Raw genomic sequence first — 27625 nt, 5'->3', positions numbered from 1 at the left:
TCAGGGCTAAACAGGGAGTTCATTCACTACCCATCAGCAGGCAGGTGTTCAGCCACTTCCAGGAAAAGAGGGCTCATCATGAATAACGATTTTTTGGAATGACAAAAGCTGTTATTCCAAATGTCGTTCCCCCCCCCCTTTCCTTTTTTTACCCTGGCTTTTATTGCTGAGCATGATGCTATCTGGTATGAAATGTGTCCTTGGTCAGTTTGGGTTTGGCTGTGTCTCCTCCCAGCTTCTTGTGCTCCCCCAGCCTCCTTGCTGGTAGGACAGCACGAGCAGTCATTGAATGTGTAAGCACTGCTCTGCAACAGCTGAAAACATTGGTGTGTTATCACTGCTATTTTCATTTAAAAATCTAAACCAGAGCATCATACAAGCCTCTAAGAAGAAAATTAATTCTATTCCAGCTAAAACCATGACAGTAGTCGAATTTGGAAAATCATACATAGATTCTATAACCACCCAGAGCAACCTGTTGCAGTATTTGACTGTGGCGTGGTGAAAGGACAGTGTTCTGATACCTAATCAGAATTTTCTCTGGGGTTCTACCCTGTTGTCACGGAGGCATTGGTATGGTATGGGATAGCTGTCAGAAAAAGAAAATGACTTGTTACAGTTGTGGAAAAATTAGGCCTTGCCTTAATGCATTCAACTTAGGCCAAAGAACACTATGACTAGTAATTTCTACACTGTCAGGAAAATGCCTCATTTAGAGGCTTCACACTGTTTGACTTAATTAACCAACTGCACAGGCATAGTTGTGCAGGATTGATCTCAGATGAAGGGATGCACAGTGTACCGGAGACTGGAGCGGCTTTGGTCAGTGTGGTAGTCCTAACATAAGAGGGCAGTTTTGGTATGCAGATATCATAAAGATGTCAGTATTACAGTACAACATGCTGTTGGCATTCCTGTGTCTCATGGAGCAGAAGCTGAACCCTGCAGATGGTGTGTGAATATCATCCTGTAAAAACTGCAGAAAGCTACTGGTTTGGGGTGACCTGTAGAATTTTTGGTCTTATAAGAACCCAGTGGGCAAGACTTACGCTGGGACTGGAACCACTGTGCACAGAAAGTCTGTGAACTGTGGTTGCTGTGAGATATGTGACTGCTGTAAACGTCTGGGAAACCTTAAAGGTGATTGTAAGTATTCTCTTAAGTTCTATTCTCAGACCCTAGTAAGCTTAACAAAGAAAAGTCTATAGTAGAGCCGATGGACTAAGACTGACACATAAATGGCTGTTCAACAAGAGAGTATTTTTCAAAACTGTCTATACATCCACTTACAGTAATTTTGTCACAATTCCTGTGCCTCTTGACTGTTAATCTGCCATGTCAACATCTAGAAAGTTAAATGAACATGATTTTAGTGTAATAGTATTTGTTCTTGCCAGGATACTAGTATTCACATTGTCTGACATATAGGTTAGTATACAGCTATCAAGCATAATTTTCCTCAGGATGTATTTTTATAGAAAAACATTCTAGTGCATTTTTCCCTTCCATCAGTTAAAATGTAAACCTGAGTTCACGTGGATGAATCAGGTGAATGACCCTCCTGGGTTGCCTGGTTTTGATTTTGAAAAAGTAAAGCTTGGAACTTTTGTTTGTTTTAGGTTGCTTTCAAAACAGAACCGTCTCACCATGACCCGAAATGCTGTATGGGCTCTATCCAACCTCTGCAGAGGAAAAAATCCTCCTCCAGATTTTGCCAAGGTAAGAAATATTTGAAAGGAAATATGTCGTGAGGTGGCAGTGTCCAAATAATCAATAAAGGTGGTGAAGCTTAAACTATACCAGAAACATTTCTGAATTTCCTTGATACAATGTATTGGCTTCTTACAAACTATTGGTTTTAGTCTTTTTGGCAGATATTCACAACACCACTGTTTTGATATTGCTGCCTCCTAGTTAACTTGTCGTTGTTCCTATATCAGAGATGCCCATTGCACAGTAGAACAAAAAACTCTGCATCATGGCTGCTTTAGTGCGAAGTATGACATGTCTTAGTGGACAACTATGAGTTAAAGTTGCCAGATATTGTACTGTAGAGGCTGAAGAATTGTCATAGTGCTTTTTTGCCGACTTGCTCCTCCCTATTTACGTAGCTACAGCCCTGCACAGAAATGCTACAGAGGTCTGAAATTTTCATAGTACACGACCTTGCTATTGTAGAATCATAGAATCAATCGTTTGTGTTGGAAGGGACCTTAAAGATCATCTGATACCAACCCTCCCTGCTATGGGCAGGGACACCTTCCACTAGATCAGGTTGCTCAAAGCCTCATCCAGCCTGGCCTTAAATACTTCCAGGAATGGGGCATCCACAGTTTTTCTGGCCTCATAGTAAAGAACTTCTTCCTATTGTCTTATCTAAATCTTCCCTTTTTTAGTTTAAAACCATTCCCCTTTGTCTTATCACTATACACCCTGATAAAGAGTCCATCCCCACCTTTCCTGTAGGATCCACTTTAGGTACTGTAAAGTTGCTATGATTTCTTCCCAGAGCTTCTTCTCTGGGCTGGACAACCCCAACCCCTTCTGCCTGTCTTTATAGGATAGGTGCTCCAGCCCCTTGATCATCTTTGTGGTCCTCCTCTGGACCTGTTCTAATACCTCCGTGTCCTTCTTATGCTGAATGCAGCACTCCAGGTGGGGTCTCATGAGAGCAGAGTAGAGGGGGAGAATCACCTCCTTCGACCTGCTGGCCATGCTTCTTTTGATGCCAGTGCATAGTTCTATTGCCATGTACAGAATTAACTGACATTAATAAATATTCTTGCCCTTTTAATTGTGTAATGTATGTATCTATTCTTAATGTTTTACAGGTTTCACCTTGTCTCAGTGTGCTTTCCTGGCTGCTCTTTGTCAATGATACAGATGTATTAGCTGATGCCTGCTGGGCTTTGTCCTATTTGTCTGATGGCCCCAATGATAAAATCCAGGCTGTGATTGATGCAGGAGTCTGCAGAAGACTTGTGGAACTGCTAATGTAAGAAATTCATTCTAAGCGAATGCATTATTCACTCCTTTCCCTAAAATCAAGGTTGCTTCAACAGGAAGCATAATTAGATATATCCTGAAATTTAATAATTTTCTAAAAAACAAGATTTGAGTTTTATAATTTTACCTGTCTCCACTCATGAATAACAGGAACAATGAAACTTCTTTTGTCCTAGTTTTGCTCTTGAGACATTTTCCCACATCTAACAGATGCTTTTTTGTAACATTTACCTAAAACCAAGAAACAATAGATTTCAATGATGTAAATTAGAAAGGCAATTAAAGCTTGTTAGATTAAAGCTAATCTGTCATTGAATTAATGAATAGAATGTGTTACGTAAGGTATGTTTTTTATAAAGAAGTGTTTTCATTTCAGAAAAAAAAAATCTTTACTTTTTCCTTCCAGTTTTGATTTTAACGATGATGATGGGAAGATGCAGTGCAGGGGCGAATGCATATAGTGGTAGAATATGATTAAATGACTGTTTACAGAGGACTTTATTCCTCTGTCTCATTATTTGCCTTTGTGCACGCTACATTAGGCATGTTCCATAGTTAAAGCTGATTTTTTTCCCAAAGATGCATATATTCTGAGGTATTTGCATTTTTTTAATCTCATATTTGAATTTTTATGCTGCTAAATGATATCTAACCCTAGAAAGAGTTACCATTAGTTTAAAATCAAAGTGTGTGTTGTTTCAGGTGATGAGTTAAGTCAGACTTAGCAAGGAAGTTTTCCCCTAGCTCATGTTTCTTCCTTGAGGAGGTAAAGATGATGACAATTCAGGATGGTTAACACTTCAGTCTTTCTTTGGTAATTCTAGGCACAACGACTACAAAGTAGTATCTCCTGCCTTACGAGCTGTTGGGAACATAGTCACAGGAGATGATATCCAGACCCAGGTATGGATTTACTTTCTCTCATGTTGTACCCCTCTTCATCTTTTTGTTAATAGTGATTAAGCTGATAAAACCTATTCACAAGCATCTCTTGCCGTTCCTTTTCAAGTTTGAAAGTGAAAAGATTGACACTAGTTGCCTCAAAATATGTATTGGTTTTCTTAGGTTCTCTCTTCAATCCTGAACTGCTGTTAATTCTTATATAATTGTGTCTGGGATTCTGATGTAGCTGTCCAATACTCTGTGCATTTTTCTTTTCCTTTCTGGTTTGTTTAAAGCTAGTCTGCCTCTTGTGCTGAATTTTATGCTGAATGATGTAGCATGGTGGGGCTATCCAGGGCCTGTTGCGTTTGACACCAGTAACAGTGTCAACATATTCTATGATGAATATACCAAAAAAGAGTGATCAGATTTTGGATAGTATGTAACACAATCTGCGTACATTCTTGGAGAAGTAGGAGGCAGTGGCTCCCACCACTGTGTTGGGATTAAACTGGGAGCCAGGAAGCTGATGCCTCAGAGGTACTACTAGGTTTTCAACCTACTGTTTGGTAGGCTTCTTAAGAGATGGTGGCTCCTATCAGTTTTTGTGATCAGTGGGAGCAGAGACACCTTGCCTTGCGTACATGTTACCTGTGATCCACTGGCTGGTGGCAACCTTTTTTTTTTTTTTTTTTTTTACATGCAGAGCAGAAGATCCCATTATGAGCTTCAGCCGTTGTACCTTTTGTTAAAGTTTTCACACTTCTTTGTGCATTCTGACATCCTTTTGTCAGGCTCAGTTGGTGAGAAAAAAGCAAAGTACAGAGTAGGCTACTGCTTTTGACACTTTGCTGAATTTTAGTATAAATCTCTAGTTCACAAACTAAGAAGTGCAAAAAGCATGCCTATATGATGCAGAGCTGTCAGACAAATGCACAACCAAGCTGGATTTCAGGGAGTGTAGTGATAGGACAAGGAGTAACAGATTTAAGCTAAAAGAGGGGAGATTTAGATTAGATACAAGGAAGAAATTCTTTACTATGAGGGTGGTAAGGCACTGGAACAGGTTGTCCAGAGAAGCTGTGGATGCCTCGTCCCTGGAAGTGTTCAAGGCCAGGCTAGACGGGGCTTTGAGCAACCTCCTCTAGTGGAAAATGTCACTGCCTATGGCAGGGAGGGTTGGAATCAGATGATCTTTAAGGTCCCTTCCAACCCAAACCATTCTGTGATTCTGTGACTGACGTCACAGGCTCAAACAGGCTTGCTGTGGTGGGCTGTTGACTTTGTTAACGCTGATGGCAGAAGTGGGATCAAGAAGCAGTGGTAGCTGCAAATGAGGAGTGCAGTGTGGAGGAAGTGAGAAGGACATCCAGGAGATAGCAGTGGTAGCATCCAGTGGTAGCAGCTAAACGCGTGAGATGATTGGAAGAATTTAGACAAAGATGCTTTCAGTCAGGTGTAGATGCATAAAGCATGTGATTCCCCATGCAAAGCATTGAATTGCTTCTTCCGTGTAAATTATGCTGAAGTTAAAATCTAATTTCCTCACCTTGAGGCTTGTTCAATGCTTATTTCTTGGCTTGTATAAGTGTATCCTTTTGAATTTTTTTGCTCTCTGACAATGAGGTCAGAGACAAGGATGAGTTAGTCAGCAGCAAGATAATGTTTGAATATCTTGTCAGTAGTGCTGGAGCAGGTCATCATGTTTTTTTATTGTTACTTTGATTGTTGAGTAGCTGGACTGTATTGGCATTTTTGTATTTTCTCAGTGGCTGTTTTGCAGATTGCTCATGAGCAGAGCTTTGTGATTTCATAGTGTTGTTTTTCTAAGTAAAACCTCAAGGGATCACTAAATCACGTGTAATGCAGATAATTAAACAGTGCGTTTCATAAACCGAAATCTTAGAGTTCAATTCAAGAAAATGTTTCAACTCCTTTGCATGCTGTTTTTTTAAGAAGAGCATACCTAAGTGTTCCTAAAATTCTAAAGAATATTTAAAGGAAGATAGCTTGATGACCCTGCATGCAGACAATGTTGTATGCTAAAGAGGGGTCCAGAACACACAGTGAAATCTCTGCATGTAAACAGATCTTGGAGGGAGAAGGAAGAGCCCGGCTTTGACAGTCAATACATTTCTGAATATGAGAGCAGCATACACACCAGTTGACAAAAAAAGGTTTGTGTACAGCCTCAGAGAACAAACCTGCTTTTACCTAACATCTCACTTCCAACTATTAATAATTGCCAGTGTTTGGAGATAGAAAAAAAAAAATGGCATGTGCGAGAAAAAATTAACCCCTCTTGTCCCAGTGTATATCTTAAGAAAATCCTAAACCATAACCTTTTTCTTTTTTTCTCATTTTTTAAAATTCTTAATTTGCCATGGAAAGTTTTAGGTATATGTGAAGAGTTTGAGAGGAGGTGGTAGGGGGTGGATAGAGAGAGAGTGATAAGCAAGGGAATTCAGTCCACAGATTTCAAGATTAGAAATTATCACCATTACTTAGTTTGACTCTCTCATCCTTTTCACCTTCACAAGCAGGCTGAAGAATTTCTCAAAAAAAATTTTGCATCACAAGGTCTTTGTAAGCTGCCTGCTTTCGCTGTACAAGGCAAAATTACTGTGTTTCTTGGTAGGCTCTTCAGATTTTTGACTCTTTTAGGATATGGCAATTTAATTAACATTTTAAAAAAAAAACAACCTTCTCTTCTGTGAAGTTCCAATTTTTTACGTTTTTTTTTTTTTTTGCATCAAGAGTTGCCCATTCACATCATTGGGCACAACACTGGCAATTACTTGCTCTGCTGTGCCAGCTGATGTAGAAAACAGAAGTAGCTGGAGCTTCCAGATGTGCAGAAGCATAGAAGACCAGAATATAGGAAAATATTGGTGTCTAATTTTTGTTGATCGTAATGGTCTCAGTATCTTGGTATGTTCAGGTGATAATGAAGATGTATTCAGGTGATAATGAAGATGTATTGTCTTATTTGAACTACTCAGTTGTTTTTCTCATTAGCTTTCCTGCATATAAAATGCAAACATTTATCTTAGTTTTTGCTCTATTATTTAAAATAAAGCTTTTTGGGAATTATCTTGACGGCATATACTTTCTAGCTTTTGAAGATACTGCATTCCTTATTTCATGTAATTCTCTATTCTAAATTTCTTCTAAGAAGTGATTTTTTTTTTCTTTTGTATTCAGGTAATTCTGAACTGTTCTGCCCTGCAGAGCTTACTGCATTTGCTAAGCAGCCCTAAAGAATCTATCAAAAAGGAAGCCTGCTGGACAATATCTAATATAACAGCTGGAAACAGAGCCCAGATCCAGGTAACCTTTTCAGCTATGATTGGTAATTTTTGTCTTGCAGGCTAGAAAGAACATATCAGGTGGTAAACTATTTTTTGTTGTATGTACACAATTACATAGATATGTATTTACTTATAAGCAGAAGTATATTACAAATTTTGTGGATAATTAGAATATTTCAATGCCTCAATCATCTCTCAGATGCAATTTAGAATTATTTAATTTCATAATCATCCACAGATTAAGGGGAGGGGGTAGACAGTAATGCTAGAGAATGACAAAATCAGACTAAGCTCAAGAAAAACTTGCTTTAAATAATTTGCGTCATGCCTTTGACAATTATGATATAGCAATCCTCAAGTAAGAAACAAGGAAGCTACAAACTTTGAGAATCAAATAACTTTAGATGTTTCTTGATTTCACCACCAGATATGGACCAACTACATTGTAAATACCTTCTTTAGTCATAATTATATATTTTTATAAATCCTAAAACTGGCAGTTGTGCTTAGCCAAATCAAAAAATACTTTTTATTAGACTGAACAGTAGTAGAGGATATCTAACATCTTGCTCTGTGGTTTGTCCTTCCTGGCTGTACCAAATTTTGTAATCATGATAGCACACACAAGCAAATGAAAGTCTTAGTCCCTTATGTCAATCTTTACAATTAGGCCTCCGAAAGACCGCGTATTTGTTCAGAATCTGCAGTTAGGTTCAGCCATCAGGAGGAAGTCCCGGGACTCGTCTCCCAGTGGTACAAATGAGAGATTGACCATCTCTACAGAGAGTTTTTCTTTTTTTCTTAGACTAGGAGATGAAGAAACTGCTAAATACGTTTTTGTTTTCCCTGAATGTGAAGTTTTAATAACAGCCATACTAAGAAACTTTTTGCTTGGCTTTCAAGGAGAATGTCTTTCCTTATTTTTTCCCAGAATTGCTCAGGGAAGTAGTTGAGTCACCATCCGTGGAGGTCTTCAGTAAGTGTGTAGATGTAGAACTTAATAGCATGGTTTTGTGGTGGACTTGTCAGTACTAGGTTAAGGGTTGGACTAGATGATCTTAGAGGTCTTTTCCAACCTGAATGATTCTACAATTCTTTGAACTGATGGAAAAACAATATTGTAGTGAAACCAGGCTGCATCTGACAAATGTACTAGGTTCCCATCAAGTTGGTTGAATGAAGGTTCCTTACATTATTCAAACTTAATTTTTCTGAAGTTACATTTCTCAGTGCTCTTCTCCCTCACAGGATGTAGAGAGTATTCTCAGGGATTGCAGAGGATGTGTTGAAGTCCAATTGAAGGCATCTGGTCTTTGAGAAATAGAAAAGAATAGCAGAAATATTAGGCTTTAGAAATATTTTTGTCACTGTTTAGTAACTAGGCAGAAAGCAATCCAAGTCCATATTACGTTGGCAGAAGTGACTGATAGATATTTTTGTCATGTCCTTTTCTTTAGAAGGCAGTCTAACTTGCTGTTCTTATATCTGATGGCTCTGGATTATTCATTCTATATCAGCAGAATTAGCATGAAGTGGTTAAGCTTCTTCACCAAAGGGATGGAATTCTTTTTGCAGAAATCTTGCAGGAGATTGTGAAAAAAGCTGCGTTGTTTTCCCTGATGATGCCCTGATACATGCTTTGCAGGTGTTTTTTGCAGCAGTTTAGTTATGCCTTCTACCTTATGAACAATGTTCATCTGCTTAAGGGGCAACATAAAGTCTTAATATCTTGAAGAGGTCTTCATCTACATTTCAGAAAAAATAGGAAATGAAGATGAGACTTTTCAGGAAGATAAGTCTCTGCTAAGCTTCCTGGAATTAAGTGTGAATGTTTATCTAACTTAAGAGGTACTCATCTTAAAAAAATAAGTAGGCAAGAAAATAAAACTTATGAGCTGAAAAACATCAGGTGAAAAAGATGTACAGTAAGGATGTGACTAAGGTGGAACTGAGAGCAAACAAACCTCTTACAGCTGTATTTACATTTCTCAGTCAAGATTTTACTCTTTCCTCTGAAGATCATGTTTTTTGTCAGATTCAAAAGGATTTGGTCACTTGATCTAAAGTTGGTAGAGCTTCAAGAATTTCGATTCTAGTTCTGCTGTTGCTTGTGTATTAGATCTGTGGACTAGGTGAATATTTAAGAAAAAGCACTGTATAAAATCAGCAACTGCATCACTTCTTTTCTTGTATCAGCAGTTCTAATTGCTGTACAATTAGCAGTGCCAAGAAGGTAGTTACTACCACTTGTAATAAGGTAAAAATGTTTTTGCCTTTGCTTTTCTTGCAGTGAAGGATCTTTTGGCTGCCTTATCCATGCTGTTACTACCTTAGAAAATATTGCTCCTCCTTCTTTAGTAGGCTATTCTTGCTTTTCCCAGGAAGCTTAAGAGGCTCTGGGGAGCCTAAGAGTTCTGTGGAACAGTCCAGCCCAGCACATTTATTTAATTTTGTTTTCCCCAATTCTGTCAGAGGAGCTTTAAGATATAGAATCATGTAGAAGTGGTGCAAACTATGAAAAAGAAGATCTTGAGAAAATTAGAAATATTCATAAAGTCATTCCATAAAGAAACAAGTATCTAAAGTGGCAATAGAAAGTAAAGTTCATAATTAGAGCATTTTTTCAGAACCTCAGGATCTCTGTTTTCATATTCGTAATCTACTGAAGATATAATTGTTAAGAGTTCTAGAGGTAATTTGTTCTAGTACATCTAGAAACTATTTCAATAATCCACTTGGCTTTTCTGCCTTCTACATAAGTATTCAATTTATCACATCATCCTGTTCAAGTGAAGGAGTTACTGTTCTAACAAGGACAGACACTTTTCCTACACCTGATATGCACTGCTCAGACATCTAAAAGTAAAGGTGTAGGTGGAATCTTAACTATACCCTTCACAAACCTCTGACTCTTCAGCTGTTGTCTCAACTTTATTTGAAAAAAAGTGATAATATCTCTTTTGTTAAAGTTAACAAAATTTGCCTAGTCTAGCTAAACAAATTTGTTAGGTAGTCTAGATAAACAAAATTGTTAGGTACATCTGTGTATGTGTGTTCAGTAGTTTTTAAAGGTTTCAGAATGCCTCATCACCAGTTTAGATGAGATCTCTTTCTACTGAGAACAGAATAGAATTGCTTTATGCCTTGGGAAAGGGAGGTGGGGAAGGCAAAGATGGGGAAATTAATGCTATTAGCCATTAATATTGCACCTTCATTTTTAGCTGGTGATCCTTTAGAAGTACAGAAGAACCCTTTTGCTTTGCAGAGAAAAATAGTTATTGTTGTCTGGAAAGAAGCTCTTTCTTGGTATTCTTGTGTCAGGAAGAAAATGTAGAGTCAGCCACATCATCAAAATGCGTTTAGATTTAAAGAAATTCAGCTTTAAGTATAGCCCGCCTTAGGCTACATCACAAGCAAAGTTGGAAGCTTGTTTTTCAATGAATGTTTGCATTCAATTCAAAAAAAAAAAAAAGAAAAAGAAAATTTTCAAAAGTGAAAGTTGTAGTTCCTCATTCGAGAATCCCCTAGGCCTAATTCAGAGCAATTGAGGTACTTTTGAACTCTAAGCACGCACGTGCAATGTAGTGAAATACTGACTCTCCCAAGTGCATTACTAATACAATCTATATTGTCAGCTGTAAAGCTGAGATTTGGAGAAAAAAAAAAGTGCTTCTTATCTGGAGCAGGAGTTAACTATCCTGATAATTGGGACATTTTGCAAATCACATTCATCATGAGGCTTAGGTTTTTGGAACTAAAGAAAGAGGCCTGTTAGAGGAAAGTTGTGAAGTAAAGGATGCTTGAAAATGTTTGCAACGTGTTTGATTGGAGATCTTGAAGCCACTGTTTCTCAGAAATAAATATTAGCAATTACAAGTGTAATTGCAGTGATTATTGAATGCTGAAAGTCTCATCACAGATGTGTAAAACGGTTCCAGAAAAGCTCTTAATTCTTTAAAGTCTAGTCTGACTATAGATTTTGTCATGTGAGGTACAAGGTGTAATAAAACCACCTTTCAATTCTGGAGCTGATATGTCTGCTTTTCTCACAAACTTCCTTCTTTGAGCTATTCTTTCGGATAACTCCTACTCCATGCCAATCATTGTAAATGCTTGAGTTGAAAAATGCTTCAAAATAGTTTCTGAAGTTGGAATATGCTTTTGGTAAAGTGCTTCTTGAACATGGTCCTATGCTAAAATGTAGCACAGAGAGTAGAAGCTGTTTTCACTAGCTGAGAGGACAAGGGATAATTCCCATCTCTGAAGAATATCCAATTTACTAAGTGCATGGATGGACCTATTTCATCCATGTTGCATTTTTTTACTTTGTAGAAATGAACTTCAAAGGTAATGTCACACATTGCTATGAATTAAAATATCACTTCTTGAGAATTGCCCTTCATTACAGAAGGAATTCTAAATACTAGATGCAGCTATGAACTAAGTCATTTATTTTCCTTCCTCCCCAGTCCTTCCAAATTGCTCAGTAGTTCCTACTGCAGATTACAGACTGTAACCAAATCTGTTCTAGTCTGTGCTGTATTAACTGGATTTTGACTGCTCGCAATCTTTAGCCAGAAATCAAGTAAAAAAAAAAAATCACTCCATGGTAATGTATTTCCTGAAAGTTAAATATCTGCTTTGCATAGTAAGTACATTATTACAAGTTACAAGCTGATCTAATGGGTGGGTTGTTGCTCCAGAGCCATCAGGATGTTTGAATACTGTGGAAATTCTGGGTAGTGCTCAAACCATAATCTAAGCATCACTTCAGCACACCAAGAAGAAAATGAAATATTTCAGTAAATCTAATGCATATTTACCTAACCAATATTAACAGACAGAGCTATATTTAGTGTTGTTTAAGATTGCATTGGGTTACACTTCCTCCATCCACCCACTCAGAAGTATAGAAATACAAAGTTAGAGGGAAGGACTTCTATATTCATTTCCACTTTCATACTGCCTATAATGTTGTTAGCACACTCCAAGGCTTTCACTGCCATTTCTAAAAGATAAGACAGCAGCCTATCACGATTAGATTTGCACTCAAACACAATCAAGTAAACTCTTCCTAGTGTTAAAGCAATGTAAGTTAACATGCATGAAATGTGTGCTGAACTTTGTTTGTATCTAATGTTTAAAACACGGGAGTGTTTTTTTGTTTTTCCCTCACCAAACGTGGAAGTGAAAGCCTTTCTGAGTGTGTTATCAACAGTGTTTAGGCAACAGAAAAGTGATGGAATACAGCAGTCTTTCCCCTCTTTATTTCTGTGCTTTTAAGGTTTGGGATGGATGTGTATATCCTGATGCAGTCATGATTGTCACTAAGTATAGTTTTTGTTTGTTAATTTCCTAGTTTGTATACAGCTTTGCTGTACTTCAGAGGATAGCTTCCCCAGTCAGGGAGAAGGGGAACTACATCTTCCTGGGAATCAGAAGGAGAACTGCACAACTGAAGCTAAATCCTGACTGTCGACCCTTCTGAAGGGTATGAAAGGCTATCAGATGCCTCAGAAAACGCAACCTGTTGAAAAGCTATGAAAGGCAGTACACCAGATACAATCTTCCATATCTGACAGTGAAGACATCATAGGAGTTCTCTCCTGTTGACAGGTTAAGAAACTTATCACTTCTTTTCTGATATACCTTAAATTCTCACAAGAACATCTGGAAACCTGAATACGGCTATATATGGTAGCAACAGGATCTGTGCCGTATTTTTCTTTTTTAGGGTTTCCTATCCTTGATGAAATATGCCATAAGCAAGTGTAGCGAATGCTACATTGCCTATCAGTTCTAGAAACTCTAGAATGAAATGCATTTTTACAAACTGGGTAAAGATGCAAGCTGAGAATTGTCAGAACTTCTCCAAAAAGGCCAGAGTAAGGCTGAGGACGTGGGAAAAGAATACCGCAGTTCGCATGCAGAGTTGCAGTTTACACAGGCAAACCATCAAATTATTTAAGTATAAAATGTGTTTGGTTCATGCCTTAGTTTGCACAAATAGTGTCAAATCCTCATGTGCTGTTTGTGGTGGCAGGACTTTAAAAATAAAAAGCCTCTCAAATAGGAGCAAAATATGGTGTTGCTGAAAATGTCATGTTTGTCTGTGGACCAGCAAAAGTCAGAGATGAGTGATTTTTAGGTTTAAGTTTGTGTTTAAGTAAAACTGTTGTTAGGCTTCCATATGTGGTGCATCCATACATCATTCCATATTGAGGGTAGCACAGCTAGAATACCTTTGATTCATTTCTTCTGTCAGAAAACCTCAGCAGTGCGTATTACTGTTTTTTTGAAGGACAGACCCTAAAATCTGGAGACAGCTCAGCACAGTGCTGTTCATTATAGTGCAGGTTCTTCCTGAGAGCAATAGCAACCTGTGTAAACTAGTATAAAGTTTACTTTATACACAGCCTGGAGTATATGGACTTAGTGTCTGTGTCAACAACGTAAACCCATTAGAAATGAGATCTGAAGTGCTTCATTCTTGACTCATATCGCAGCAGGTTTGTGCTCATATGCCATCATCTGAAGTGGCTTTGCTTCCAATATTTGCTAGGTCATTTAGAAAGCAGTTGTAAATTGAATCTGTAAACAACGTAACTGGATCACAAGTTACTGAGAAACCCCTGTGAACTAAAATTCCCAGCCTGGAAGAGAACATAGTAGTAGGACTATACTCACAGCTGCCAGATAGGGTGGTGACTGTAATCTTGAATTGCTAAAGGTAATGAGAGAGCTTGCAGGAGCAGAACACAATCACAGAATAAGACTTTGTTGCTATCACAGGCATGTGGTGAGTCATGTGTAGACACTTGTCTACTATATGTGTGTTTTTGCATACCGTAAGTGATTTATTTGTGGGAACCCAAAGAAGAGGAGCAAATTAGTTTGGTATTGACCAGTTCATGTACTGATTTAATATGCTGCTGCTGAAGAGCTGCTCCCTAACCATGACTATATTGTAGTTAGGTTCAGCATCCATGCAGATGTAATAAAATTCTGAACATTCATTTTCATCTGTATCAGCTCTTTAAAATCAAATATTATGAAGTGAATAAGCTTGATTAAAAGAAATTAAAAGGATGAAATGTTTCAAAGAGGCAGACAACCCTCTTGGAGGGTCAGAGCTGCAGGAATGCCATCTGTTCTAAAACAAAAATACTTCAAAAGCGAGGGCCAGATTTTCTAAAGGACTGGGTATTACACTTCAATTTCAAATTAAATTTGAAAATTTAGATTTTGATTCAAATTCAGTTTAATTTTCTGAAAGACTCAGTTATGAGTCAAAACAGAGTTCAGTTCCAACAAAAGTGAAGGGATACAGTTGGTCATAAATTTTGGTGTTAGTTTCATTTTCTTAAAGGATGGGCTCTGCATTAGCTCTTGGGCATAAAACAAGTTTATAACATATTTTTGAAAATGCTGCCTCAGTGCTCAGTAGCAGCCTAAAATCAACATGAATATTTGAAATCTTAAGGAAAGGGATAAATAGGGAAAAAAAAAAGTTATTCTGGTTCTGGTATAGATCTTCAGTGTTGTCCTGTACATACATCCATTTTCAGAGGACATGGTGAGAAATGAAATGGGTGGTAAGGAGGACCATAAAATGTCAACTTGATTCTGTATGAGGTGCAACTGTATAGACTAAGGGACAAGTAGAGGGACAGAGAGAATGCTGTAGAAACATGAGTGGCATCTGAGAAGATGAATAAGGAAGGATTATTTGCTTTTGAGCAAGATCATCAAAGGCAGAGACAGCAGAGTAATGAGTAGGTGCTGTACAAAGGAGCACATATCTTTTCCTACAGGTGTAGTCAAACTAAAACTTATTGCTGCAACTGAATTTAAAAACATGAAATACGTCAGGAGTTTACATTTTCCTGTGCATCTGCTTTTGATTGCTGTTGGAGCAGGATGTTAAAATATTTTTCTTATATGCGAGCATAACAGTGATTTGGATTGAAAAAATCTATGTGAACTGCTAAGAATGACATGGTTCTTGGAGTGTTTCTTTAAATTTGTTATCCTGTTAGCCTGCTGTTATCATACTCCTTTAAAAATTTCAGTCACCTTTAGAAGGCATAGATAAATAAGAAAGTTACCATACGTCAGTTGCTCAGAAAGAATGTTTTAATATCTTTTACGTTATAGCTAGTATGAGGCAGCTGCCCACATGAATGGCCAAGGCACCTATAATTTTTCAAGGAATAGTGGAACACTTGAACAGCTGGCAGAGTGAGATGTTTGTATGTCAGTCTTTAGTTTACACCTTGAAATTTTTTCATATTTTATTTTTATCATTTTTTAAAAAGTTATTGAACTGAAATCCCTTAATGCTGTTCATTTTATTTGAAAGATACTATAATCTTGAGCATTCTTTATATTCACTGCGTTACTTTAGTTTTCAGCACATTTCTATGTCAGATGCACATACTGTGGTAATAGGATTTAAAAAAAAAAAAGTAATTCAAATCAACTCTTAAATCATCAATCTTAGGATTTCATCTTACCACAATCCTTTAGGGTGTTGCTCCGCCTCAGGTTTGCTTTTCTTCAAGGGGAAAAACAAAACAAAACAAAAAAAACACAACAACAGTCTGTTTCAGTAGCTTACTATTTTATCGTGTAAGTAAATTTAATTGAAAGGAACACAACTTATTTCTGTAGTAATAATTCACACATAAGATGTCAGAGTTAGGAGTCCATGTGTATTCTAGTTTGATTTCAAGAATAACCGCTGTAAGAAAGGCTGTAACATGGGGTTTAAAATAATAGATGCTGCTAGCACTTTTTCTTCAATGTTTTATTGTTTTCTTTATTAATGTTTTATTGTTTTCTCCCCATTGGAGCTTAACTGAACCTCCAAAATTCACTGAAGATATTAAGTTCAAAGCAAGCTATTTTCTGATCTAGTTAATGTTTATTTTACAAATACAAGGCCTGTGATTTTCAACTGTCAATAGACTGCTAGTTGAAAAACCGTGTTGAACTATAGAGGGATAGTTAAGTGCATTTTACTGGGACTCATTCTGGAGTGAGGTGGTGACAGCACTTAACCCATGTTAAGCAGTGGGAAAGGTAAAAGTCTAGTGACTACTGGTTTTCTCTCCTGAGCCAGTCTCCTTGCATGAAGTACCTTTCCAAAGGCTGTAGTAATCATTGTGGTCTTTTAGCCTGTTCTTGGGTAAAGATAGCTGAATTTGTGATACAGCAGGCAGTGAACAATGTGCCATTAAGCATTTATACAATAGGTTAGAAGTTTGATCATTCACCCAAGAGATCTGGATTCATTTCCTGCTGAAAAAGTTCAAATGCATGTTTTGCCACTCTCAGGAGAGTGCTTTTATCCACCAGGCTTTTCATGGAAGCAAAGAGATCAGAATTAATGAGGAAAAGAATTAAGATCTTCTGCTATTTTTCCCACTTGTTACCATACCTTTGCTAGTGCCCCTTGTTCTGGGATTCTCCCTACTATTCACCTCTTACAGGTCTAAATTGAGATACTTTAAGGTTTTTTTTTTTTCTTTTGGTGATCAAAGTTAAAATACTTGCAGCCTGTTGGCTAAGATGTGCTGATTTAGTTGGATGCTATCGTGTAACTTTCTCTGATTACTAAAGAAGTTCGTTCTGAGAAGATGCTTTATGAGTAAATAATTCTCTTGTAAAAGTTCTAGTTTGGGAAGAGGGATTTAAGAAGCAATACTTTTCAAAAAGTTCAGCAAAGACAAAGGGTATCTTAAAATATTATTGTACCAATTTTTGCAGTCTTGCATGCATCCCTTCAAAATATGTTACCCTAGATGCCAGAGAAGTTGCATTATGATCAGTGAAGCTAAGAGACATACCTGTGAGAGAGTTATGAAAGCCCAGTGTTGGGTTTCTTATATTCCATTATTGCTATTTGTTTAAGTTGCTGTCCTTTGGGAGGGTAAAGTTTGGTGGCAGGATTGTGGAGTCTATAGTGCTGTGTACCTCTGAGCAGTGCAGAAAATGAAAAAGGATTCATGTTGAATCTTGTTACTGTTAGTGAACGTTTTCCCTCAATCTAATGCAAATATGAAACCTTTCAATGCTAGAAAGAAGAAAAATGTAAGAAAAAGTTTTTTCTTATCCAACTCCTGTTGAGTTTTATTTTGTGATAGGTTTTAAATTCATACACTCTTTTTAGTTGAGGGCCACAAATTGCCTTTATAGAATTGCAGATTCTGTGGTAAAAGAGACTGTTGATAAAAACCAATGCACAGTATGGTATGGATTTACGAGTTCACGCAGTGTAGATGCCCAGATAAACAGGAAGAATAAAAGAAATGTCAGCAGGTAGTTTTTTTCACTGGGTAACTGTCCACTCAGTGAATTGCCTGTAACTCTATGCTGGATGTGGTCTGTTTCTTTCTGTAGAGCTCCTTGCAGAGGATCTCTTTGTCTTTCTTTGAATTTGCTGTTACTGGTTCAGTGATGACGTACTTATTAAACGGTTGATTTAAAAATGCAACCGTAAGCTCTTGTTTCATTCAGTTACCCTTATGAAAGAAAGTGTTTCAGATCTTTGTGGTAGGTGTGTAACTGAACCGGTTTTATTTTTTACTGCAACAGGTTCTTTCCAGGGGCAGTTACTAGAAACTTTGTGCTGCTGCTTAAATACTCATTTGACTTGTATCTGTTTAGTGGGTTATGCAGTTAACCATATTACTGAACCATCAGTTGCTTTGTCTTTTCATCAGGAAAAAATATCTTGTTTTGAGGAGTTCTTAGTTCGTACAATACATTCTCTCTTTTCTGTTGTCTAACCTTGCCAAAATATAGTATCTCACACACAGGTTTATGAACTTTTTTTTTCTGTTTAGCGGGATTTTAATGACTTAGTGGTTTACTGACTTAATATCCGAGTGGTTCATTACCTGGAAAAATAAGGGAAATATGCCATTCTCCTGCTGTCGAGGCATAATTAAGTTGCACGTTAGATACGCTGATAGTTTCAGTCTGAACATGTTATGAATTACTTTGGGATAAACAGTAACCCCAGTGATAATTAGGGTTTTGAGTATAAAGCTATAAACTGATTTTTGCCCATTGAGAAGTAATGTTTCATTGTTTAATGTGTGGTGCTGAGCACAGGCATTAAATGGCTCAGGACAAGGAATTTATTTCTAATTTTTATTATAACCCTGACATGTCATTTCTTTTTTGCAGACAGTCATCGATGCTCATATCTTTCCAGCTCTAATAAATATTTTGCAAACAGCTGAGTTTCGGACGAGGAAGGAAGCTGCCTGGGCAATCACAAATGCAACATCTGGAGGGTCTGCTGAACAGATCAAGTATGAAATAGTGCAAATGTTTCAGTGAAATTGAGTGAGTTAGTGTTTTTGCAAGGAACCAAACTAGTAACATAGAAACTCAAAAATGTTTCTGTAAAGAGTTGGTACAGTTTTGACAGTCTGTATGTAAAATTCTGTATGCTTCCAGAGTTTGTCTCCAGAGAGATGACAACTTTAGATTGAGTTGTGAATGAGCCATTCATTCCTGTATGGAGAAATCACAGAATTTTAGTTGTAATACTTACTTCATTAATTGAACCATTTATCTTATGTGGAAAAAAATAAATTCAACTTTTAAACTTTTTCACAGTGGTCATTACAGAGTGTAACAAAAGGCATTAGCAACCTGGATAGGCATAGCTGAAAGGCATACTCCCAAGCCCCTGAGACAAGGGCATCATGTGCATTGTTCTTCCAGTTTAACTTATACTAGTATATGATGCTTATATACAAAGTTGCATAAAGTTAATACTTCAAAATTTAATATAGTTAATCCTGATAACATGCATTTTAAACTTATAAACTTTTATCTATTTATAAGTTACAAAATTAAATGATTATTTCATATCTTTCTACACTTACAGATGTATAGACAGAAAATGTATTTTAAAGATATCTTCAGTCTTTCAGCAGAATTGACGGGATACATATAGATTTCTGTAATTTTTCCAGTTTCTGCAACCAAGTCGGTGTTTTATCCGTTTGTTTTGGTTCTTAGTATTTCATACTAAATGCTTAAATGGCTATATCACTTTTAACTTTACAAACAATTAACTGTTGTCTATGTGGTATTTTTCAGGTATTTAGTAGAATTGGGATGCATCAAACCACTCTGTGACCTCCTTACAGTAATGGACTCAAAAATTGTGCAAGTAGCACTGAATGGGCTGGAGAACATCCTGAGGCTTGGAGAGCAGGAATCCAAATGCAGTGGCACTGGCATTAATCCTTACTGCGCTCTTATTGAGGAAGCATATGGTATGAGCAAAACATCTGTGGATGGCAGGGATTAAAGCAGTGATCATGGATCCATTAGAGTTTCAGTAGACCAGATTGTATTAATTTCCTTACCACTTTTACTTGAAAATTAACTGTTCTTAGACAAATCATTTACCAGTGTGCTTCAGTTTTCACATTACCTTTGTATGTAGCTGGAGATAGTGTCTGAATATTTTATTTATTTCTTTTTCACATTGAGGAAACCTCCTGGGTGTCATTCAGCCCTAGTATCTTCTCTCTGCAGCAGATAAAAGTTCAGGAGCTCTGCTATGTCTCTCAGGTTTCAGGCCTTTCCTTTCCCTCTCTGCTGCCCTGCAGAATTCTGCCAGCAGCAGCAAATTCTTGTTTTGGCTTTGCTTTGCTGTAGTTATGGCATGCACTGCCATCATTTAATCCTGGTTCTGAGGTATGTCTACTCTTAAGGTTAGTTTCCTTGTTAACAGGCCTGGGGGCTTCTCAATTCAGTCTGGCCATTTTCTGTCCTATGTGGTATATCTCTCTTCACCTCAGCAGCTTTTCACAGCAGAATTAAGTATTGTGAAAAGCATAATCTTGTGTCATGCCAGAAAGGATAAAACTGTCTAGCAGTCTGTCTAGAAGTCTGAAGGTGGAGGGCTTGTAAATTGCTCACTGTTTAACACTATTGCCTTGCTGTGGGATTTTTCCCTAATGCATCGTTCAGGCAGTGACAGCTCATCTCTTCTGTATGGTTTTCTTTTTTTTAAGCACAGAGGACACAGCAAGTATGCTTGCTCTCCACTTCATGAATCTTGATCCTCTGTCCTCTTCGCATACTGCTCTGATGGGACATTCTGCATTCCCTGTCCCTAAACTCACAGCTGCCCTTAAATTTTCAAAAATACTGAAATGACAAGCAATTCATATTTAATCTATATGGTTGTGGTGGTTTTACCCAGTTGGGCAGCTGAACTCCACCACAACTGCTCTCTCACTCCCACCTCTCGAAGGGAAAGGGGGAGAAAATAGAATGGAAAGGGCTCAATGGTTGAGATAAGGACAGGGAGATTGCTGAACATTTATCATCATGGGCAAAACAGACTCAGAATAAGGTGATTTATATAATTTATTGCCTATTACTAACAGACTAGAACAGTGAGAAACTAAAAACAAACTAAAAACAGAATTTAATAAAAAGGTAGGTCAGACTATGGATGATGAGGTACAGGGCTTTGGCCAGATGAGCATACTCATTATATGCAACCAGCCTCTTAATATCGCCTCCATTTCTCTACTTTCTCATGTTTGTTTCTCTGTGATCTACATTGATCCTTCCCTTTCCCTGCCATTGGCTTTTTCCCTAAACATATGTTAAGTCCTACATAATTCCAGAATTCTCCTGTTCAAATCCAATTCTCTTCCCTCAACCCTAGCGTAAGTCTTCTAACCCGGTATGCAATATAGCTTGCATAGCGTTCTGGTGAGAATTTCTTCTTTGGATTGGCTAAGTAGGTTTTGCACCAGTTGTAATGTATTAATTGTTCATTGCCTTAGAAGTAGTAGAATCAGATGGAATTGGTTGTCTAGGTCATTTTTTTTTTTTTAATATGAGTAGCTCTTAGTGAGATATCCTTAAATGCTCTGAGGTTCAAGAGGAGTAGTCTTGAGTAAGGGCAACCTGTACTGGTGCTCAGTCACCCTCACAGTAAAAAAAGGTTTCCCAGTGTTCAGACAGAACCTTCTGGGCTTCGGTTTATGTCCATCGCCTCTTCTTCTGTCAGTGAACATTGCTGAAAATGGCCTGGCTTACTCTTCTTTCAGATCTTAATAAGATCCTGTCCCCGCCTGCTCCCAAACCTTCTCTTCTATAGGTTAAGCAGTTCCACCTCTCTCAACTTTTCCTGATGGGATAGATGCTCCCTTCCTTTATTCATCTTTCTGTCCCTTTGTCTTCTGTCACAAGTTCCTGTGAGATCAGTAGTTCTCTTCACAGTATCACAGTCTTAAGTTGGGATATACCTCTGATATGTACCCCATTTAACAAAAGCCACAGGTATAAACAGAACTTCCCTTCTTATATCAGTGTTGCAGAAATGTCAATACAGTGTCAGATAGTCGTTTCCTCTAGTATCCATACACGGTAAAAGGAGTTGAACAAGAAAACCTCTACAGTACCGAATGTACTAGAGATTTACTAGGGTGGCTACATCTTGGATTTCATTATAGCATCATTCCTACGTATCAAAGATAGTTCAGTTTACTGTATTTTCTGACTATGAGGCTTGAGTTTGCCCACACGCTTAATGTGATTGTACAAGTTTAACTGCATTGTATATACACATGATATGCAGTAGGTAGTGGAGTCTCCATCACTGGAGATTTTGAAGACTTGGCTAGACAAAGGCACAGCTGACCTAATCTGGTATTGCTAGTAGTGCTGCTCCAGGCTGCAGGTTGGATTAGATGATTACCAAAACTGACTTCTAACTTGCAGTTACGTGATTATATAGTCATGGCACATATTAAAAAAAAAATAAAATGCTGTGAACACACTTTCAGGAAACATGGTTTCTTTTCAGAAAAAGTCTTGAGGCCTTGTTTTTCACATATTCATTGATCTATTAGATTTTTGGAGTGGGAGGGGAAAGGCAGATAGGAATTATGAAACATTGTGCATTTGCAGAGAATTTCTGTAGCTCAACCTGATTTTCCCTGGCTGTTGAGAGTGAGAGTGTTGTAAAGGTCTCCATAGGGGGATCTGTTTTTTGTGAAGGTGGGAGAGAATTGCCATGGAATGTGATGTTCACAACAGACTGAAAATGATCATGGTCATAATGCTTTTGCCAAGCTGTAACTTTTACATGCTTCTTTTCTCTGCAGGCCTGGACAAGATTGAATTCCTCCAGAGCCATGAGAATCAAGAGATTTATCAGAAGGCCTTTGATCTGATTGAGCACTACTTTGGAACAGAGGATGAAGACAGCAGCATTGCCCCACAGGTGGATCTTGGCCAGCAACAGTACATCTTCCAGCAGTGTGAGGCTCCCATGGAAGGCTTCCAGCTCTGAGGTGCCCCTGTGCTGTGCGCTCCTCTTCCTAGCCAATCCTGTTGTTGAGCCACAAGCCACCCGTGGAGTGATTCTCTCAATGTTTTCCATAATCCTGTTTGCGCTCATTCGCTTGCCTTGTGCACATGCTCTTACATACGTCTGGAAAACTCTTGGCTCCGTGGCAGGATGCCCCCTTCTTGGCAAGGGGTTGCCAGAATCACCCTTTTTCTCTAGATTCTGAACCTCTCCACTGTCATCTTTGTGGAGTTGAGGCACCTTTCTATACTTTGAGATATTCCCTACTCCTGTTACAGGAAAATAATTCCTCCTCCACTAGTCCCCACACTCCTGGCATCCAAGGTAAGGCTGCCTTTCTCACGTATTTACTGCAGTGTGTGCCTGCAGCCCAGGGAGACATTCAGACTTTGAGAACGTAGCTGAATTAATTTCCCATACTCTTTTTTTTTTTTTTTCCTGGATGCCTCTTTGGATAGCTGCGTGAGATGTGTTAAATCTTCACATGCAATGCATCTACTTTGCTATATGTGCCAGCTGGAGTTATTGGCATACAGAACGTTACAAATAATGGAATGAGTTCTCTGTCCCCTGCAACAACAGGCTCCAATGGACATGGTTTCTGATTCTTAAGAATACTGAACACACATGGTCCTTCCCCTTCTCAGTGCTGAGCTCTCAAGCTGGATTGCAGACCACTGTGGAGATTTGTACACCTTCCCAGTCTTTCCTCTCCATCCACAAAGAAAACCCACCTGTGAATTAAGTCACTCTTACCACACCCCCAGAAATGACTTTCCAAACCAGCTTCTAGAATGGAGAAACTACCCCCACTTTTTCTTGCCAGCACAGTATGATCTGCCATGCCTACCTTAAAATCCAGCCCTTCCTGACTTCGTATTTCAGAGTCTGGTCCTTGGTATTAGAGTTATGGTTGGAAAAAATCCTATCTGCCTCTTTACATTTTTACACAGCTTGACTTGAACAGATTTCTCTTCAGAAAAATTATACTCTGAAAGCAAAATCTTAATTTGTAAAACTTAGCATAAGGAGTGTTAGATCTCCTTTGATTTTCATGAAATGAGCTTCCTCTTCAACTCACACGATAGAGTCTGTGTGGTCAAGCCCCTTATTTAACAAATAAAATGACACTACATTCAAAAGATAGTAATATTACACCCAGGTCTGCCTGCCCCTTTCATTTCATTTTTTCTTCTGCTGTTTACGGGACTTCAGGTGAATTAGCATGGAATACGTGGTTCCTACAGGTGACATCTATAAGGCATTGCTGACTGCATGACAGCTGTTATCCACAGCTGTAGACTGCTCTTCTGCTAGCAGCATGTTTTTGGCTCCGCAAGCTGCTTGGATCACAGACATCTGATGCAAAGGCCTGCCACTCCTCACTGAGTTCAGCTGACATTGACACCAAACTCTTCACACATCAGGAGATGCTATGTGATTGAAAGTGGCAGTTCCATTTCTGTAAATGCAATGGATTCTCCAGGCTGTCTGCTCCCCCTGGCATCAGGCTATGTTCTTGCAAGCTGTTTGGGACGTTTGGAACACACATTTGTCCAGTGTAAGCATTTCAAAAATGCCACTAACATCTGCAGCGTCATGTACCTGTGGTAAATGTTAGTGGCAGAACTGTCTGCAAGATCCTCCTTATGACTCCTCTCAGTGACAAGCCACTGCAAAAGCAAAACCAGCCCATTGGATTAAGAGTTAAAAAAAAAAAAAAAAGTCACTTGTCAAACTGCTGAAAGAAGCTAGGCAAAGGCCTGAACATCAGCTCTGTGTGACCATTATTTAAATACAGTCTTCAGTTCTGTCTGTACTTCAGGATGGAGACTCTGACCTGTGTGGCCACTGCAGAAGCCACCTGCTGCCTCCCTAGCTAAGCCAGATGGCCTCCACCTTCCCCACCTTCCCTCTCCCAATTATTTTCTCTAGTGCTGCTTTGTGCTGAAGGAACATTTAGTTTACTGCACTTGATCTGTAAATGGACTTTGATTCTTTGTAATTTTAGGGGGTTAAATTTGATGGTTAATTTAAAAACAACAAAAAAAACCCTCAATGTTGCCTTTACATCACATATAAATAACTGTGTTTCTCTTTTCTTGAAGGGTGATAGAAGCACTGATTAGTAGCAAAATCTTGTTTTAGCTTTTGGATTTTTTTGTGCTGGATTTTTTTACGTGTAAATTTCCAATAACATGTCATTTCTATAAGATTTGTTTAAAATCATTTACCTCTTATTGGATGGTATAAAAATGCTACATATTTTGTAAACAAATCTGAGCAAAGTGTGTGTGCATATATTCTGTATATTCATATATGTATATTCTGTGTATATATACACTTGTGTGTATATATACATATATATACACACACACCTGTGTATATATATACACACAAATACGTATGTGTGTATATATATACATATCTATATATCTATATATCTATATATATATATAAGTGTTTTCTCTTCCAGGCTAGTGAAAACAATGTGGTGCATTGGCGTTTCCCTCCCCTGCCCCCAAGAAAAAAAATGACAGTTGCCTCTAAATGAGTGAATTAAAAAGCGAGTCCATTTAAGCTGAATGGTGTGCCTTCCTGTGTAAGGAGCCTAGCCAGTGTTTGTTACTTTTGCAGTGGATATGTGAATTCAGAGCAGATAAGTATAAATCTTTAAACTTGGTATGTTTGTTTGAAGTGACAGGCTTGGGTTGACACAGGTAATATTGTTGTCATATATACTTAGACTGTGTAAAGCATTTGACTGGTACTGCATAATATTTTGATTGAAAACTAAAACAATACAGAAATCAACATGGCACACATTAAATGGATTAAAATGTGGCTAACTCATAGGTCTCAATTTAATTTTAAATGGTGCTTAATTGAGTGTATTTTCATCAGGATCTTCCAGCAACCAGTTCTTGTGCTTGCTTTACTTAGCCTTATTAATGACTTGAAAAGAAATACTACTTCTAACAAAGGCTGCAAATTACATGAGTATGGAGGGGAGAAGACGTGAATTACGAAAGGAACAGTTTACTGATAGAGACTGATCAGAATTACTTGGTAAACCAAGGGCAATCAGACTGTTTGCATTTGATAGAGCCAAATGTGTGGTGTTACATTACCCATCTAATAAATAACATTCAGGCCACATGCGAAGGACTCTGTTTTGAAGGAAAAGGGCTCTGAAAAAATCTGAGGTTCATTATGCATTATCACTTGAATACTGGTTACCTGACGTGATTCTGTGCGGCTAGTGTAATTTTCACAGGTATAAAAAATCTTTTAGTAGAAATGGGGAATTATGTGAACTTTATGTTCAGCTTTGTTGAAACTTTTTTTTTTACAGGAGCATTCTCGATGTTGTTATTTTCACTTAAAAAGAGGCAAGAAACTGGGAGCAACAACTGTTAAAAGGTGTGAGGTTCCATTCAGATGAGAAACAAGGCACTTTTTTTTACCCTCAAGAGCTGTTAGACTGATATGAGAATAACAAGTATTACGTTCACTGTTAGAAACATTTCAACCGGTACTCTCTGCTTTCCTAAAGAGTATGTTGCTGTTCAAATGGAACTAACTTAGAGAATGCCTGTAGCCTCCTCCACTGTTTGAAGCGATCTGTTCTTGTTTTGTGTACAGCTAGGAGGCAGCACCGTCTAACAGGCAGATGATATGCCAGGAAACTGTTCGATGTGTTTGGTTCTTCTGTTAGCTCTTCTATGTAGTGTATAGTGCCAGAAAAGTGATTTCACGTATTTTCTGCTTCCCTTAATGTATAAATGGAAGTTAATGCATTTGTTTCTGTCTGTGTGTGGAGACCCCATCTAGGCAATTTCCAGAAGCCTTGTGAGCTGGTAAGGTGAGAAGATTCTTGAGAATCAAGAATTTCTGAGTTGTTCTTGGAGCATCACTAAGGAACTGTCAGGTTTTGACAGCGTCAAACTTTAAATTGGGCATTAGAGCAAGGAAGATGCAGGATTGTCTGGTATTTTTATCTAGCAGTCCCGTCTGCAGACCTGTAATGCCTTTTAAATGTTGTGTGTTTGTTGGGGCAGCTAATTCTTTCCGTTGGTAAAGATCCCAGTATAATGTGGCACACAGGATTATTTTCTTGGATTCAGGAAGATACAGGAGATGGTGGGGCAGAAAGTTAACAAAATTTCAGCAACTAATCCAGGACCAGTGTTTGGGGCTCCTGAGAATACACCACAGAGGCAAACAATCATTTGCTGCCTGGAGACTTCAGCCCATTCTTATATTTGTGTTGGTTCTTTGAAGCTGACTAAATACTGGTGGTCAGAGTCCCCTCTGTTAATCTTAAGGGAAGACGGGAAGACATTGACCCAGGAAGATGTGTGTTCTTGACCCCGCATTTCTATAACATCAGCACTAAGATTGCTAAGAACTAAATCCCACCACCCAGTTCTGAAAGTGCTGATGCTCCTGGTGATGCACCTCTGTGCTTTCCTGAGGATTTGCAGGACAGCTATCTTACCTTTGGGCAGTTTTCAGCTCTGTGCCAGCTTTAAGTACTTCCCCATGTCTTCCAGTATGTTTTCTTTTTTTCTGGGATTGGGACAACATGTCATTAGTACTTTCACATGCCAATTTTAGCTAGCAGACGTTAAGGTTTTTTTTTTCAGATGCCTGTGTTAGTCAGAAAATAAACAGTGTATCTGTGTACTACTATTACAATGTCCATAGGGCTCCTGCTTGGTCTTTTGAAGCAGTGTTCAAGTTGTGAGACTGATCATTGCATTGGGAAGTATCTATTGCATCTGGAAGAGGTACAGCAATAAAGCATATGGTGTAGGATTAGTAATTTTACTTCTCAGAATAAACATAAATGGTGTTGCAGACCAAACCAAAGGGGAGAAAGGAAATATTTTTCTAATGGATTAATATATTCCTTTTCATCAGGCGCTGTTATAATAGTGTAGGCTAAAGCTACGACCTAATCAGGTGATGTGGGGTGTTCTCCAGTGAGCTAGACTGGCTGCTTAGGCAGAAACAAGACGTTTTTAAAACACTGTCTGTGTTCAGAAGTGCTTTC

At 38.2% G+C, this 27625-nt stretch overlaps 1 protein-coding gene across 1 annotated transcript in view; it reads left to right on the top strand.

The window, feature by feature from the left end:
• Nucleotides 1-25726, top strand: part of KPNA1 (karyopherin subunit alpha 1) — a 53922-nt gene extending 28196 nt beyond the window's left edge. Inside the window, exons 8-14 of the mRNA XM_083826564.1 lie at nt 1620-1719; nt 2832-2995; nt 3831-3909; nt 7093-7218; nt 18396-18523; nt 19323-19501; nt 22361-25726. Of these exons, the coding sequence (XP_083682690.1) occupies nt 1620-1719; nt 2832-2995; nt 3831-3909; nt 7093-7218; nt 18396-18523; nt 19323-19501; nt 22361-22548 (964 nt within the window). The 3' untranslated portion in view covers nt 22549-25726. The remainder of the gene's footprint in view (nt 1-1619; nt 1720-2831; nt 2996-3830; nt 3910-7092; nt 7219-18395; nt 18524-19322; nt 19502-22360) is intronic.
• Nucleotides 25727-27625: the final 1899 nt, after the last annotated feature.

The sequence above is a fragment of the Anser anser genome, assembly GCF_964211835.1.
Source record: "Anser anser genome assembly, chromosome: 1".
NCBI classification, from domain to species: Eukaryota; Metazoa; Chordata; class Aves; order Anseriformes; family Anatidae; genus Anser; species Anser anser.
This window is presented reverse-complemented; position numbering and strand designations above follow the sequence as displayed.